This window comes from Hippocampus guttulatus, chromosome 18 (assembly GCF_054856545.1).
Source record: "Hippocampus guttulatus isolate MCC_2025c chromosome 18, RoL_Hgut_1.0, whole genome shotgun sequence".
Classification (NCBI taxonomy): domain Eukaryota; kingdom Metazoa; phylum Chordata; class Actinopteri; order Syngnathiformes; family Syngnathidae; genus Hippocampus; species Hippocampus guttulatus.
In genome coordinates, this window is record NC_141278.1 from 12,162,883 (window position 1) to 12,180,371 (window position 17,489).

Consider the following 17,489-nt stretch of genomic DNA (forward strand, 5'->3'; position numbering starts at 1 on the left):
TTTGAAATCAATGAAAAAAATCGATGGTCATACTTGTGCTCTTTCATCATCTTTGTAGTCAATAGCGGTGCCTGAAAAGTGGCAATTTAAAAGCCATGAAAAAAACGGTTGTCGCTCCGCGAACAACGCGTACTTGTCCCAACTGGTCCGTGACACAAACAATGGTTCGGGGACCACCGCTTTCAAAATCATCTCCGAATCAGAACAGAAAATGTTGACTTGGCGAGATTTGAGATCTTTTCTTCTCCGCTTTCATCGTGGAGGCGTCCATGCGCCACAAGTGAAATGAAACCGAAAGCAGCTCAGAGTTGCTTGGAGTGGTTCGACACCCGGACCCATACCTGTCAACTCATACGGTTTAGCCATAGTTCATACGGATTTTGTGGTGAATCTTACGTATATGGCCGTATCGCACAAATCATACGGATTCTGAAAATTTCCGTTTTTTGTCCCCCCCCCCCTAACGGGTAGTTCCGTTTGCTTTTGCCCAGAATGGTGCTCGTCGACTCGAATGCTTTCATTTTCGGAATACAACTCTGAACACAGTAATGCCACGAAGTAGAATGATGATTAGACATTAACCAGACATTGTATTATGGAGATCTACAATAAATATCATTGAACATTTCGTGGGTTTTTTTCTGTGCCGTTATTTTGACATATAAAATGCTTTGGTATGTTATATGGATTTTTTGCTCTTTATAATATTTTTTTGGTAGTTTATACAGGTTGGCGCTTCCGAAAAGTTGACAGGTATGCGGACCGCACGTGCCCGAAAATGGCGAGAAAGAGTTCGGCACTTCGCCAAGCTTTTGCTGCGTCTTGGGCGCTTGTCGCGGGCGCCGACTCCGACGCCGGGGGCGGGGAGCTTCTTTTGGCTGCCGATGTGGCTGTTCGGGCTGCTCCGGTGTTGTGTGGAGTTGGTCAACCTCGGCGAGCTCCCCGCGGCGCCGGCTCGTTTCCTCGCCTTGCACAACGCGCTCCCCGCCGCCCCGGAGAGCCTCGCCGCCGCCTTGGGGCTCGGCGACCCCCCGTGCGCCGGAGCCTCGCTTGCCGCTGCCTCGCTGTGGGAAGTCGGCGTGCCAGACTCTCCGAGTGGCCGGAGACAGAAGCGACAAAAGCCGCGAGTTTTGTTCATGAGGGTGCTGCGCATGTACAGGCCGGACTTGGCTCTGCTGCTCGGAGGGTTTTGCTTTCTCACCATGGCTGCCGTCTGTAAATTGCACAATTTCGCGATGAGGATGAGGATAAAAGAAGAGGTCGAAATTAATGCGGGGAGGGGCGGGGGGAAAGTGTATCAAGGGGAATACAGTGGTCCTCTTGATTTACAACGTTATATGGGGACGTCTACTCCAATTCAACAGAATTAAAGGAAATGTCGAGATTGAGGGGATTTATTCTTGTGTGCGTGTCCCAGGTGGGATCCTGATCCGGTATTACACGGGCAAGGTAATTGACAACCTGCGTGAGGATTTCGTGCCAGATGACAGCACTGCTTCTCATGGGCGTGTTCTCAGTGGGAAGGTGAGAAGAAGTATCCTGACGCCCAAAACGTCAGAGCCCTGCATAATCCAGGCGCCGATGAAACATAATGACCACGTGTACGCCTAAATGCCTTTCGGAATCAAAAAGCTGCCCATTTTCAAGAAAAAAAAGTCATTCCTATTTTCTTTCGTGAGAAGTTGGTGGTTTATTGTGGGGTTTTTCCTATGCCCATTGTGTAGGTAAACCACTTTGCAAATAAAAAATAAAACGTTCATCACAAACCATTTGCGGACCCTTCTGACAACCCAAGTTCAAGAACATCTGGCCAAGTGACCGCCCATCTTGTTTTTGTTTGCGCAGCGCGGTGGGCGCCGGCAGCAGAGGGGGTCTCCTAATGTGGGCCATAAGAGTGAAGGCAAAGCTCTTTCATGCTCAGAGCAACCAGGAGACGGCGGTTTTCGACACCGCAAAGATAGGTAATGCAGAGAGCGTGGTTCAAAAATAGTGCACAGCAAACAAGCGGTCATGTCTGACTCCCACCGGTGTGATGTATAGTGTCCCCCCCGTCGCAGGTGAACTCACCTCGCTTTCCAAAGACATCCCCCCGATCGCTGAAACGGTTTGTCTGAACATCAACATTCTGCTGAGGACGCTCATCCAGACGGCGTACACACATGGTGAACCTCTCATGGACGCTAACATGTTTAGTGCTCTTGGAGGTCCCCGTCACGGGCCTCATCCAGACCATCTCCAACAAACAGCACCAGGTAAAGCTGACGGACCAATCATGTCCATTGATTGTCGCGACTGTAGGTCCGCTCACTGTTCAGTCCAGTCAAACGGATGGATTTCGGTCATTCTCATGAGTTGGCTGGTCGCGTCATCTTCAAATAAAGCCACCCCAAATTGATGACTCGTCCAACCCTATGAATGATGCAACCTTGCGTTTGCAGCGGTTGACGCAGACCACGCACGACTCCATGACCGCGGCAAACGAGACGGCTAACGAGATCATCTTGGCCGTTCGGACGGTGCGGAGCTTCAACGCTGAGAAACACGAGACCCATCACTATGACGACCGGCTGATGGACACGCACAGGGTCAAGACCCGGCGGGACACTGTCAGGATCATGTCCCTTCTGAGTAAGATGCTGGTCAAACTATTTTGGCAACATTGGATTTGGGGCCCTCAATTTCTGCCAATAATAAGAATAATAACAAGAAGAAGAAGAAAAAGAATAGTTTTGTGTGTGTGTTTTAGAGGTGAGATCGGGCCTAAAAAATCCAGTCCGACCCGGCCCGAGCCCGACCAATTCACTTGATTTGCAGGCCCGAGCCCGAAGCAAACCGGAAATGTCATGTTTTATTTGTAAGGACTCGGGAGGAGGAGGGCTGAAAAATGATAGCAAATTAAAGTCTGTCTTTTGTAACGAAATCTAACTTAAACAAGACTGTATAAATATTTACATCTTTTATATTTCTGTTTCTGCAGAGGGGACACGAACCGACAATTTTCCATCATTGACGGATTTGACAGAGTTGACGGAAAAATTTAAGGCCGTCCTTCATTTTGTCACGTTGCGAGGTGGTGGTGGACCCCAAAAAGCAGGCAGGAGGGAGGAGCAGGGTGTATTTGAAGAATTGTATTAAAACAAAGAAAACTAAATCCCAAACACACAAAGTCCAAAGTATCCAACAAAAAACCATGACTAAAGCTAAAACACAACAATGAACTAAACATGACAGAAACTAAGAGCAAACAGCAACACACGTGACAGGAGCAAAAGCAACAATGACCCGACACCGAGTGTTCGGGCTGGGAGTCCTTTTAAAGCCCTAATTAGTTATGACCAACAGGTGTGCAGCTGCCGGGGGAGCCCTACAGTGCCACCTGTTGGTCCCTAAACCGAATCATGACACATTTTGACGGGTTGAAAATTGGGCCATTAACAACAGCAGCGGTACGTCCTTAAGAATCTAGCGCGTAACTTTAAGAGAGGGAAGCAGAGAGACAAAGAAGAACAATGACGGGTGGATAATAGACGGAGATAGAAAGGAGTTCTTTGAATTGTCATTGTAAGAGTTTAGCACGGTACGTGTTGTGATGAAGCGACGTCTGTTTTTTTGCGAATCACGGTCTCTCTTGGCCAAAACTATTCACGGCCTCGAAACGCCTCAGCGCACTGTGATGTTTGGGTCGCAACATCACAGCGAGTTGTGACAAGATACTGATTTCATCACGGTGTTTCTTGCACATCATGGCCCACGCCACTAGCTCTGACACTGACAGGGCATTGCGCACTCATGCAGACATCTACGGACAAGTTTCAACACTTTTCCTTATGAAAATGTCATGGCCTGCAATTTTTTGTTCAATTTATCCCATGATATTTTTAACAGAAAAATCCGCAAGATTTCTGAAGAGGCCAGAATAGGCCAGACAAAGAGACATCTTGATGCGCATTTGCTTAATTACGCGGAGAAATACTACAGCCCACGAGGCTTTAAATAGAATAATGCAAATCCAATAAATGGGCAGAGATAAATGAAATTGTTATTTCTCTAGTTGTGTTAAAACGAAATTTAACATCCAAGTTTCAATTTCCGTTATCTGTAATTTGGTCTGAAAATGGAAAATCTAATGAAATGATCGAAGAACACAGAAATCCAATAAATCTGCAAAATAAACTGGATAAATAAATAACGAAGAACATTCTTTATTTTAATGATTTGCATCGGAACACACACAAAAAACAACCTGCTTTAAGAAGCATTGAAACAAAATAAATAGGAACATTTTCAGGAACACGCTTTTGGAATAAAAATATCACACTCTCGGCCCCTGGCGTAAGAACAGGCCTCCTGTCTTCAGTTTATCCTTCACTTCTTGCTCCTCCATATTGGGGATACCAGGTCAAAAAAGATGCGGACTTGCGGAGGGGAAGATTATTAAGAGGGCGGCGTTCCCGTGCGCTGGTTGTGCGGCTCATGTTTAGTCGTTAAATAGCAATTACAAAAAAGTATTCCTTCGTGTCGTATCCATACATCGTTTTAGTATACATTTTTATAAACATTTATTTATTTAAAAAAAAGTCAGCGAGAGAGAAGCCCGACCCGACCCGAAGCAATGATTGACATTTTAGGCCCGACCCGACCTCGGGCAATTTTTATCTCAGATGTAAACACGCGCGTACACACACAACGTATATGTGTACTCTTTATTTTTATTCCAATACTGTACGTAGTGCATAAATGTGAGCATACAGTAATCGCTCGTTTATCGCGTTTAATGGGGACCGAAACCACCCTCGATAAACGAAAATCCACGAAGTAGCGACCCGCCCCCCATAGGTATGTTGTACATGTGGATGAGTATAAAAAATATTTATAAGGCCACATTTAATGGTATACATGCGTGTAGAAGTACATTTTGTCGTAATTAACATTACTTAATGCTGTATACGAATAGATTTAAACATGTATGTATGTGTGTATGTAGTTAGGTTAGGTTAGTGTATGAATAATAAAATACAGTAAACATATACATGTAGTACTGTATATGTTGCTCTTCTATGTGTTTTTTTGCTGATTTTGGCTGCTTCTCAGGAGGATGCTCGCTAAACTAAAAGCTATGATGGACAGTCCCTCCCACCCCTTCCAGCCCACCCTGACAGCACTGGGTAGCTCCTTCTGTTACACCCGCGCTGCAAGAAGGAGAGATACCGCCTCTCATTCCTATCGACTGCTGTCAGGCTGCTGAATAAACATACGTGAAAACCTGTAGCCATTGTTAATAGCACAGCCACCTTATGCTGTTTTCTATGCTTTGCTAATTTATTATATTTATTTTGCAACTATATTGCTAATGCTATATTTTATATTGCACTTATATTGAACTGTGTACAGTTCATTCTGAAATATTTATTTTGTGCAATGACACACTGTTTTTTTTTCTCTCCTCCCCAATTTTGCTGCTGTAGACTGCAAATTTCCCCGGTGTGGGACAAATAAAGGTTATCTTATCTTATTTTCTCACGGACCGTTTGCGGACTTTTTGCGGACTTATAATTTATGATTTTTTTTTTGAATATGTTTGAAAAAATCCGTGATGCACCGAGGCCGCGACAAATGAACCGCGAAATAGCAAGGGGTCACTGTACACTTATTTGATATTGTTTAACATTAACAGACAATTGTTTTATATTAATGTGCTTTGACACAGATTGTGGTGGTCAGCCAAGAGCCGGTCGTATTCCGCGGTTCGGTCGGACACAATATCGCCTACGGCTTGGAGGACCGCTCCCTGGACGCCATCCAGGAAGCGGCGCGGCAGGCCAACGCTCACGACTTCATCTCACGGCTGGAGAAGGGCTACGACACGGGTGAGCGCAAGCGGACTTCCGCCTTGTGTGCCGTTGCCAATTTGAAGACTTGAGACTTGCTCGGCCAAAACTCAGCTCGGCTCGACGTGAACTCCGTTGTTGCCAGTCCGTGTGGGAACAGGGAGTGCTTGATTTGGCATGTTCATTAAAACCGGGTAGGCCAGAACTTGAGACTTACTCTTGACCTGCGAAGTCACCAGCTCCCTGGATGAGCCCAGAGAACGCAAGGTGCCAGTCCGATGGGGCTCGAATCGCGAGAGTTCTTGATCTGGGAACCTCGAAGCCCTCAGCGCCAGCTCAAACTCATCTTACGACGCTTAACGCAACCTCAACGTAAAAATGTGACTCGAGACGTTCGCTGTTTCTCCCACCCGGGGGCAGGTCCTGCAGGGTCTGTGGAGGCGTTCTGAGCGAAGCGTGCTGCTGATCACTCACAGACTGAAGACGCCCGAGACGATCGACCAGATTGCGGTAATCGGCAGCGGTGGCGTTGGGGAGCGAGGAACCCACCGCCAGCTGATGGATCAGAAGGGAATCTACTGTAAAATGCCAGGGGGGCGGGACGCGAGCGTGGACGCCGGTCTCGGTTGGCCGCCGCACGATCAGAAGCGCTGACCTGCCCATTCGATCCATGAAACGGCATTCGCCGATTCCCAACGCTCGAGTCTCTTCATTTCGTCGTCTCTCTCGTCTTTCAGGATGAGATGATTTGGGCCCATCACATTCTAGCCTCCACCTGCTGCCACGTCAATCCAATCTTCCTTCCCAAGCAACCGGATGTCATGTCCAAATTCCTCCTCGGAGGGCCAGCGTGCCGGCCCTCGATTCTTCTGTGCTCTCTTCGGTCACTGCAAAACCCGCTCTCGCCACTTGGACTTGCAAAATACCTCTGTAGCCAAACTTGTCATCGCTACGCCGAGTTGAATGTATAGTATTTCATTGCCATTTGATGATTTGTGTCATTAGACAAATACTGAGTCTGAACCGCTCCCATTGATTTAGAACTCGTGTGGCGTTTTTACAATACAATACAATACATGCTGATTTATATAGCGCTTTCACAACAGCGGCAGCTGTAACAAAGCACTTAACAAAACAGTTAACGTAAAGTAAAATAATAAACACGACACATAACATAAAACACGGACAGTCGTGCAGTCCTAACCACCTTTCCGTCACACGCTTTGTTGTTTGAAGCAGTTTGAGATGAAAGAGGAGAGAATCAAAGTGTCCTTTAACCAGTGCTCACTTCTTGCTTGGCTCTCGACGAAGGCGGACGCTTTTGCGTTCTGCTCCTGTCCCCCCACCCCCACCCTTCCCTGCTCGCCACTCAGTCCATGTGCTGTCTTTGTCTGACTTTTGCTAGCCTCCTGTCGTATTTTCATCCTAAAAACAAACATGGAATTGGTTGGCTGGTCTCTCGATGCCATCGACAACATTTTCTCGATGAGAAGAGCAGGCAGTGGGGAGCCTACTTGCCCCTCGGGGACTTTTGCTGCTGGGTACACCCTAGATCCTTGGAGGAAGCGGAGAATGGTGTGCCTGTCAACACTGTCCGTTGAGGATGTGGATGACATCTTCATTATCGGCCTTCCGATAACAGGTATGCTGCTGTTTGGTGTTAGCAGTTTCCTGATCTATCGCAAAATTCAACCGACGGGAGCAGCTTTATTGGAAGTGAAGGAGGATGGCATAGTGCGGATGTCCAACACTCAGACTCAGACTGTGCTCAACCACAAACTGTTGCGGTTTTGGAGCGTCTCTGCAAGATGGCCAAGAACTTGGAGAAACTGGAATCCGTGCTCAAATATTGACTGAAATCACGGATTTGGCTGATCGACGCCACTAAAGAGACAGAAGCCACGGACTCAAGGCTGTCTTAAATTCTTGGGCAGCCTGCTACCAAAACAACATCTGCTATCTCGACCTTCCCCTGATGAAAGTATGCACGGAAGCGAGTCCTCCACCATCACCCCCTCCTTCATACGTTCCCTTGTTTCACCGTCTTCATTGTCTTGTGACCTGTTGTAACTGTCATATGCAGATGGAGTTTTTTGCCTAACTCAAATTAGTACTCCCTCCAGTGACATTTTGGGTCCGAGATTTATCCACCCATCCGTTATTTGAACCGCTTCATCCTCACGACGACATGATAAAATACTAAGAATTCACACACACGATTTAACGGTCATTTTGTGGAGATGATCAACTCAAAATATGAAGACCGTGAAAAGCAGACAAGTACAATTATCTTGAGTGACTTCAGCAAGTTATTGGCTCATGAGTCGTCATGAAAAAGATCCTCGAACAAGATAAGAAAAACGAGAATATTTTATCTACTGTCAATAATTGCAACATGATCCGGCGTAATAATCTGAACCATTTCATTTTTCATCGAGGGTACATTTGTCCACCCCCTGTCTGGATTGTAAAAGAGTTTTTGCACAGAAGAAAAATGCCCATCGATGGATGTTTTTGCTTTCGCGCACGTTTGCAATAAACGACGTTTGCACGACGACAACAGCAGCTTGATGAATGAGTTCAACTCATCATCCACAGTTGCAAACGCGACACAACGCAAGCGTCCCGTCGTCGACGCATTTCACGTTTGCTTGCCTCGCATCGGTTTAGCTTCCTTTGTTTTTGTTCTTGGTTTTTGGTTCTGCTTGAGGAGCAACCATGCAGCTTTGAGGCCATCCATCCATCCATTTTCGGATCCGCTTCTCCTCACAAGGCGTGCTGGAGCCCATCCCGGCTTTCTTCGGGGTTTGAGGTCATGAGTTTCAAAATCGGGCCTCGCCCACTCAGGTGTGAGTGGCATCCTTGAACAATTGTCATTGAGCAATATTCCACAGCACCAGACACTGAATTGCACACCTAAAGTTGGACTACGATTCCTGCTACAGGTCTCCAAAAAAAAAAAAAATTAAAATGGTGCAAGGATGATCTGCACCAACTGCACAACCGTCACACGATTGTATCGTACCACTGATCACCTGATCTCTGCTCATTGTCACACAATGGCACTCGCACAAGTCTTTCGATACTTGCATATTATGTCCTTGTTCATCGCAGTCGCTTGTTATGGCAATACTTGTGTAGCCGAGACTACCGGAGACAAATTCCCTGTGTGTTCTCCATACTTGGCCAGATTATTCCGATACACGAACACACACACACGCACGCACACACACACACACACACGCACGCACACTCACACACACGCGCGCGCGCACGCACGCACACACACAGGCGCAGGCGAGGAAGCCGGGAAAAGCATGGATCGAGATCGCCATCAAGTGATGCTTGATCCAAACATTTCTGTTCTCGGGACACATTTGAGTTGGACATCGCAGATGAAGTTGAAACAAGACAAGGAAAGAGAAGCCAAGGGACTACAAAGGATCACACGTGAGGTTTCTTTAACGGTAAAATCTTCATTCATTCTGATATAAACTGCGTTTTTCATGATAACAAACAAAACTACGGAATAAATAAATGTTCAATCATTTAAAGTACATGTATATTTGGTTATCCAATTTGTATGATACCAGTGTTTTTCAACCCGTGTGCTTGAGACATTGTCAGGTGTGCCGCGGGAAAAATATCCAATTTGTTTGCCTGTGCGGTCTTTCACCCAGAAAGTAATCATGTAGTACTCTCTCATACCGCCAGGGAGCAGCAACAGCGAGCCAATTGCCTTGTGCTTCGACGAGAGACAAGCAAATTTGTGACGCATGAATGCAGGACGACGGCGAAACAATAAATATGAACGATGATAAAATACTGTTTTCTTTGTGTTCATTTGATTCCAATCCAAGCTGTTATAACGTCATTCTTCGATGTTAAAACAAGGTCATAGTAACAATATAACACGTTAATTGTTAAAATAAGCGTTTGCATGAGCACAGCAATCCAATAACTGGGAATCATCAATAATGTGATTTGACACATTTAAGACGATCATCAGAACAAAAAATGTTTTCCGTGGTTCATTCAATTGTTTCGATTTCTTTCCACGGACATGACGTAAAACTTTCGGTCTCAGGACGAGGCCTTCCTCCAGTCCGACCAGAAACCTGCTGTACCTCTGGAAAAGCCAGTGGCAATTGCGTTGGACAAGCTCGCCCCCCCCCCCCCATAAAAACACTCCCCAAAACGCCACGGTGCACATTCATTACGCTATGAAAATTAAATGGAATGTTACGAGACAAAGTGTTTGAACATTGCAGTATTGTCTTTGATGTTAAAGTTACCTAAATTATTCATTCATTCATTTTCCAAACCGCTTTTATCCTCACTAGGGTTGCGGGGGGTGCTGGAGCCTATCCCAGCCGTCTTTGGGCAGTAGGCGGGGGACACCCTGAACCAGTTGCCAGCCAATTGCAGGGCACACAGAAACGAACAACCATTCGCGCTCACACCCACACCTAGGGACAATTTAGCGTGTTCAATCAGCCTGCCATGCATGTTTTTGGAACGTGGGAGGAAACCGGAGGACCCGGAGAAAACCCACGCAAGCACGGGGAGAACATGCAAACTCCACACAGGGAGGCCGGAGCTGGACTCGAACCTCTGCTACCTAAATTATATTCTCTTTAATAATTTCTTAAAAAATGTTTATGTTGCGAGCATCTGATTGGCTGAAGGAAACAGGAAATGTTTTAGTCGCCGGAAGAAAAGGTCGTGTTCTCGACGTCTTTTTTTCCCTTTCAATAAAACTGCATTCAAAGGATTCAATCTCTCCTTTTGCCGTTCGTAAAGTAGAGCCATCCAATCAGAAACAACGAAACCCTCAAATTACACAAGCAACGATGGCGACATTTTTCGAGAGGTTCATCGGTCAAGAGCGACATCGACTGGTGAAACTGTTATTTGAAAAATCCATCTTTAAACTGTGTTGATCAAGGGTGGCCACTGGCCAAGCAGTCAGAGACTAAGAGCCAATATTTTTTTACTGAGTTACCGCAAAGAGCCACGCACACAAACACCCACACTTTTTTTGCCCAAAGGTTGGAAGGTTCAACTTTGGGTGGGCAGCACGAAAAGACGTCCTTGAGTTTGTTACAGTGTCTCAGTTCATGCGAAATCTACCCATTGAAGTAACAAGGTATCCATTGTTTGTACCGAGAGATGTTTTGGCCTCTGACGGACGTATCGGTGGGCTGGGCTGAGAGGTGTGACATGTAAATGAAGAAGGGAGTGTTTTTCTGATAGATCACTTGTAAATTGCATACACGATCAATAAAAAGCCGGCAGAGGCTGCAGAGGTCAGGTGTCAGTTTAGAAGCGCACACGGAGTGGCCTTGTAGAAAACTGCGCCTCCTGCTGGCAGAAAAGGCAATCTCTTCTTGAGTCTGTTTGTTCAACTGTCCGAGCAAACATCTCTGACAGTCATGCATGGCAAGTTGATGAGAACGGGATGGAAAGTTTGTGGAACCTTCTCAAAAAATATCTCCAGATGGGGATCGTTACCTTTCCCGGCATAATGTTTGAACAGAGACGAACAATGACCTTTAGTGGTGGATCGCCTGTTGCGGGTAAACATTCTGAACAGCCGGAAATCAGACTTCAGAACCACACCTTAGGACAATGGCCCCCGTTAAAGTAAGGCGGAATCTGGTGTGTATTTTGCATGGCTGTCATCTTGCTTCTTATCATGTCCAAATATTTGTTTTGGTGAGAAAGTCATATCTCTTTCTTAGTCAAGTAAGGCCTGTTCGGACCGAGAAGGAGAAAAATTCATGCTGCCTCCATCGATGGAGAGAAAACAGGAAGAATGTCATTCAGGTAGGTCTCAACATCGGGTCAGGCAAAATGATCTGACACATTTGTCGGTTAAATAAAAGGCAAATAAAGTAAAGAAACAAAAACGTGTTTTTATTTTCAAAAAGTACATAAAATGCCTTTTTGCTTTGTTTCTTTATGATGCCATTGTTGTTCGTTTCTTTTTCAGTTGCTGCCATGAATTGGACTGGTGAGCATCGCGCTTTCATTGTGGAAACGTTTATCAAAACGAACGAATCTGGAACTGCAACACAACGAGTGTGTTCCGTTTGCACTTCAATCTTGGCAGACATGATCCCGTACCAGCTCGAAACACAATCTTGTTATGAGTTACCAACTTCAGAACGACTGGATCTGCATTGAAACAAAAATTCAGTTCATGCATCTTGACAAGTGACATCTTCGGCATCTTATCGAATGAACGAGGATAGCATTTTCCGTATCCTAGCAACAGACCGCAGTTCCTCTTGAGACAACAGCCACCATTGAGCTGCGCATGTTCAGTCCCAGTCCTACCACAGTGGTTGCGAAATGCTCTTGTCGACCTGGGCCCAAATTGAGCATTCATTGCCGTTTTGGATGTCTCCCACTTCCAACACGCCTGATTCAAATGATCAGGTTTCCGATAAGCTTGCTGATGATCTGATCATTTGAATCAGGAGAAGGGAGATATCGAAAACAGGCCGGATAGGAGCGCTCGAGGACCCGACTTACCTGAAGGGAATGACAAAATGGATTAGGTATCTTAAATTAAAAAAAAGGTCCCATACTTCACAGTTGTTTTGTCGTTCCATTAAAATATTTATGTTCACTGGAAAGAAATCTGTATTTATATCCATGTGGCCGCAGATGGTATGCCAGGTATTCCAGGGCATAGAGTTGAACAGCGTAAATGTAGTGAAAGGACACAGCAAAGTCTGAACAGCATCCTGGACCCTGGAGAAAGAGAACAAGAAAGGCATGACTGTTATTTCTCACGATCAGAAAGAAATGCTCAATGAGGGCTGTCAAACTCAGTCGCACAGAAGCCCAAAAATGAAAGCCAACTTCAGTTTTTGGGGCAAACAGGCGAAACATTTTTGAACTCAAACAAAATATTCTCCAGTCTCCAGGCATGAAAACTCAAACCAAGAAGAACCAAATTTGGACATTTGTGCGATGGTTGCGTTGAGTGTAAATGGATGAATCAGGCCGAGGGTGAAACGCTCAGCTGTTACGTTCTTAGCAACAGTGCTAACCCAATGTCAATGTCGCACTCGGAGCCTTCAAAATTTGTGCCGGCAATATTCTACAATGGCCGAGGATGGGGTTGGTTTTTGCAAACCTGCCAATGAAACATCTTTTGGTGCCAGAACTCACCCGATTTCACCACACAAAAAACATGCACACACGCGCGCACACACACACACACACACACTTGAGAACAGGGATGCCGTGATAGGCGCAGATGCACTCACAGTCACCCACATTAAGCCTTACATGACGGGAATGCCATCTATCGAGTTCACAGAGTCACACACGGCATTGTTTTCATGCGTGGAGTTTGCATGGTTTTCAAAGTGCTTCTGTGGATTTTGTTTGTGGACGACTTCTTTCTACATTCTGGTCACATTTATTTTTGATCAATGGCACAATGTGAGTGGAAAAAGTTGTTTTTCAATGTGTGCCCTGCGATTGTCTGGCGACAAGCTAACTATGCACCCTGCATCTTGCTCAAAGTCAGATCACTCTAATTCTGTCACGTTGCGAGGTGGTGGTGGACCCCAAAAAGCAGGCAGGAGGGAGGAGCTTGAAGAAGTGTATTGATAAAACACAGAAAACTCAATCCAAAAGTAGCAAACAAAAACCATGACTTAAGCAAAAAACTATCAGTAATAGAAACATGACCAAAAACATGACAAACATACACGAAGGCAACAAAGAAACAAACAATGACCCGACACTGAGTGGTCGTGCCAGGAGTCCTTTTCAAGCAATAATTAGATAACAACCAACAGGTGTACAGCTGCAGGGAGAGCCCTACAGTGCCACCTGTTGGTCACAAACAGAATCATGACAAATACCGACTATGAGAGACCTTTAATGAGGACACCTGCTCACTAAACACATCATCTGCCTCCTTTAAACACTTTAGCCACCATACGATATCATGCTTAGGACAAACAGCCCCACGGTTGCACAACTGGCATCACAATGAATGTCTCGTGTCCTTACTTGAATTGGAGGGTAGTATTCATAATCCAGATACCATGGGTTCTTTTGGAACCGTCTGGCCAAATGAAGCTCCGGAGGGAAAGGATGAAATGTTTGTCTCGCTTTCACATCTCTGGTGTCGACCGGCTCCACCTCCATTGTCTCCATACACTTCCCCAGAGCCATGTCCTCGATGGAAGAGAAGTGGGTGCACGCTCCTGTGGCCAAACCTTTCATAAATCTCCGGAGTGCTTCCTTACTGAGGACATAGCCTGCTCCGCCGCTCATATAGCCTTGACGGACAAAAGGTTTAAACCTTCTTCCCAGGTACAAAGGCTTCTCAGGATCAAGGTTTGACAACATGGAGAGTAGATTCTCCACAATCACATATGTGTCATCGTCGGCTTTTAAAAACCAATCTGCATTGTCCAGGTGCTCTTTGGAGATGTACTCAAAGGCACGGATGGTTTTCCAGTACAGGTGCTCTCGTCCCTCACTGACATTGAGTTTCACAGTTGGGAAGTCCGTATGAACGGAACTCATGTACAACACTACGTGGCAGCGCTTCGCCCAAGTTTCCTTGATGTGCTTGGTCCGGGACGCCATATTCTTCGGCCCTGTCATGATCCAACACAAGATACGGGTCGTTTGCGATGAATTTGTTGGAGAGGTCAAGTTCACACCTGGAGGCAAAACAAACAATGTATCATGAATGTATTGGATAGAAAAACCACATGATTATTTCATGTTAATTCGTTGTTATATTTTATATTCATGAAGACTGAGCATCATGCTCGCAAACATTTCCAACTCTGTGTCTCCATCACATTTTTAATTCACGGTAAATGCGCTTCTTATAAAGCGCAATTCTACCCAAGGCACCGAAAGCGCTTTGACGCCAACTCCTCTCCAGGAGTTGGGACTTCAGTATCTTGCTCAAGGACACTTGGACATAAGGTCTGAGGATTAAGCCCGCAACCTTCCCGAGGGGAGACGACCACCATGTCGCCCCATGGCTCTTGATGTCATTTATACAGGATACAGTATTAGGTGTGATATTTCATTTAGTTATTATTTTTAGGGGTAGGGGGGGAACCAGAAAAAACTTTGGTTCAACTGTTTCTGTTCAGTGCAGAAGTGACTCAGTTTGGCACACGCAACTCCGCCTTTTCTTTTTAAAGAAATTATTTATCATTCACAAACTGACGCAGGCTGGCCCGGTGGACCATCGGTTAGTGCGTCGACCTCACAGTGCAGAGATCGTGGGTTCGATCCCGGCTCCGGTCTTTCTGTGTGGAGTCTGCATGTTCTCCCCGTGCCTGTGTGGGTTTTCCCTCGGGTACTCCGGTTTCCTCCCCCATTCCAAAAATCAAGATCATCTTTATTGTCAAATATGCTTTATGTATAACATGTAGCACAGATGAAATTTCTTCTTCTCAATCCTCAGTGCAAACATGCTGTGCGTTAAACACACGCAGCTAAGATAGCAACTACACTGTATAAAAATACATCATATATAATATGGATATAATATGTCAAAATCATATATGAAAGGTTACAACATGATAAGGCATAATGTGCTAAATTATTTGAAGCAACCAATCAATCGAGGGGCCATTTGGCCTCTCCTGGAGAAAACTCCGCTGCCCACCACTGCTCACATGATGTTCCAATTGAAGTTGTTGTGAGACCATTGATTTCTTTTTCCTCATTATTTCCACACTAGCTGGATTAGGGCAGAAGAAGCAATGAAGAGAACTGACCAGCTGCCAGTGTGGAGCTTTGATTCCTCACCTTGAGTGAGAATTCTCAGCAGGGTAAGAATATATTTTCCCCTACTTGGGGAACATGATGTGCGAATTGTGATCTGATTCACACAAACAACAACAAAAAAAAATCAATGCTGAGTTCAGCCTATTCGATATTGTGTGCATGTTATTTGACAACTAACAAAATATTGTGTGACCGCTACAGCAGTGCAGTTGTGCTCTAGATGTTTTTTGTTTTTTTAAAATATCAATACAATCCTATTAGGGTGGCCCGGTGGACCAGTGGTTAGCACGTCGACCTCACAGTACAGAGGTACCGCGTGCAATTCCAGCTCCGGCCTCCCTGTGTGGCATTTGCATGGTCCCCGCGCCTGCGTGGGTTTTCTCCGGGTACTCTGATTTCCTCCCACATTCCAACAAACATGGATGACAGGCTGATTGAACACTCTGAAGGCAAAGTAATGTCCACTCCCTGACACCAAGAATGACAACGATGAAGCACAAGCCAAAGTGTCTCACTAAAATGTCTTGCGAAATGCAAAAATGCCACGGTCCGGTGCAACATCGTTGACAGTTGGTCATATTGTTCGTCTTCTTTTTAATTATGAAATACATATTTCAAGATTATTTATTTGGACAGTTTTAGATTTTATTTAAAATCAAGATTTCCTTTTGAGAACAGATCTGTACTACAATGACAGAAAACGAGAGCACTTTATTTTGAGAATTATTTGGATGTGCACCAGTCTTTATGTCACTACAATTGGAGTTTCAAAGATGAATTAGTCTGACACTGATGGCACAGCAGGCTAAAAAAACATTTCTCAGGGGACACATCAGTGAAAAAGTTTGAGAACCACTGGCGTAGATAAAAGCCGACTCATTGTAAGTGTGTTCCATTTACCATTGTGATCAAATTGGATTTTTCGTGAATTGGGCTCACGTGTTTTGGGGCAAAAGTACAAATTGCTGACCCCTTCGAGTTGATTCGGGATTCCCCGCTGAAACGGTCAACTGACGGCTCTAATCTGTACACTGGCCTAGAGCCATTAACACGGGCCAGAAGCCAAGCAAAGTACTGTTGTTGTTAAGATGGTCATTAAAGAAGTCAATTTTCAAACAAACACACTCAAAACCACTAAATATGCATAAAAACCCACTCCGAGCAGTGGCAAGTCATTTTGACAGAGTAGCGTCCGCACCTGCAACCCAATTTAAAAAAAACAAACATTTAAACATTTATAAAATGTCTGGCTACCTTTGTGTTCGATTTGGTCTCCTTGCCAGGCATCTTGTTCATGACTCTTGGGAAAGTCTGAGTTGAAAATATATCGCAGGGACATAAATCCGATCATCAGTCCAGTGATGAAGACTGAACGGGACCTAAATCTCATTCTGTGGTAACTGTCAAATACATACAGTTCATAGATATACGTAGACACAAATTTCTTTGTTCCGCAAGTAAGAGTCCACAAATCTTGCACCTTCCTTTTTGCCATGGAAGAGAGAAGTCCCCGTCGCTGATAAACTTTGCACCGACAGCAAGCCCCCACTTTGCTCCTCCTCCTCCTCCACCTCTTGCTCTTCTGCGTCCGCCTTCACTTCGCTCTCAGCCAGTGTTTGAACACAAATATTCATCCATTCATTTGCTCATGCGCTTATCTCCAAGAGGGGTCGCAGGCATGCTGGAGCCCTGCTGTCTTCGGGCAGTCGGCGGGGGACACCCTTCACTGGTTGCCAGCAAATCGCAGTGCACACAGAGACGAACAACCATCCACGCTCATAATCACACCTCAAGACAATTGAGAATGTTCCAACCTGACATGCATGTTTTTGGAATGTGGGAGGAAACCGGAGTACCCGGAGAAAACCC

General features: G+C 45.4%; 1 protein-coding gene and 1 pseudogene across 2 annotated transcripts; one reads left to right on the top strand and one right to left on the bottom strand.

Moving 5' to 3' along the window:
* The first annotated feature begins 782 nt into the window (after nucleotides 1-782).
* On the top strand, nucleotides 783-6,904 carry LOC147191260 (antigen peptide transporter 2-like; annotated as a pseudogene). The gene is made up of 6 exons (XR_015103720.1): nucleotides 783-1,524; nucleotides 1,846-1,961; nucleotides 2,058-2,252; nucleotides 2,439-2,628; nucleotides 5,708-5,867; nucleotides 6,249-6,904. The product of XR_015103720.1 is annotated as an antigen peptide transporter 2-like (transcript).
* Nucleotides 6,905-12,244: 5,340 nt separating this feature from the next.
* On the bottom strand, nucleotides 12,245-17,100 carry LOC147191261 (glycoprotein-N-acetylgalactosamine 3-beta-galactosyltransferase 1-like). The gene is made up of 3 exons (XM_086136745.1): nucleotides 16,875-17,100; nucleotides 13,869-14,530; nucleotides 12,245-12,590 (listed from the first exon to the last, which is right to left on the bottom strand). The coding sequence occupies exons 1-3, from the start codon at nucleotides 17,008-17,010 to the stop codon at nucleotides 12,426-12,428; spliced, it is 963 nt and encodes a 320-aa protein (XP_085992871.1). The 5' UTR covers nucleotides 17,011-17,100; the 3' UTR covers nucleotides 12,245-12,425.
* Between the last annotated feature and the right edge of the window lie 389 nt (nucleotides 17,101-17,489).

Bases quoted from the DNA above. Each gene is read 5' to 3' on its own strand.
- LOC147191261 (XM_086136745.1), bottom strand. From the start codon at position 17,010: ATGAGATTTAGGTCCCGTTCAGTCTTCATCACTGGACTGATGATCGGA. The intron at 14,531-16,874 runs GTAGCCAGACAT...TTTTGCCTCCAG, and splicing joins AGACCAAATCGAACACAAAG to GTGTGAACTTGACCTCTCCA. The intron at 12,591-13,868 runs GTAAGGACACGA...CTCTTTCTCCAG, and splicing joins AATACTACCCTCCAATTCAA to GGTCCAGGATGCTGTTCAGA.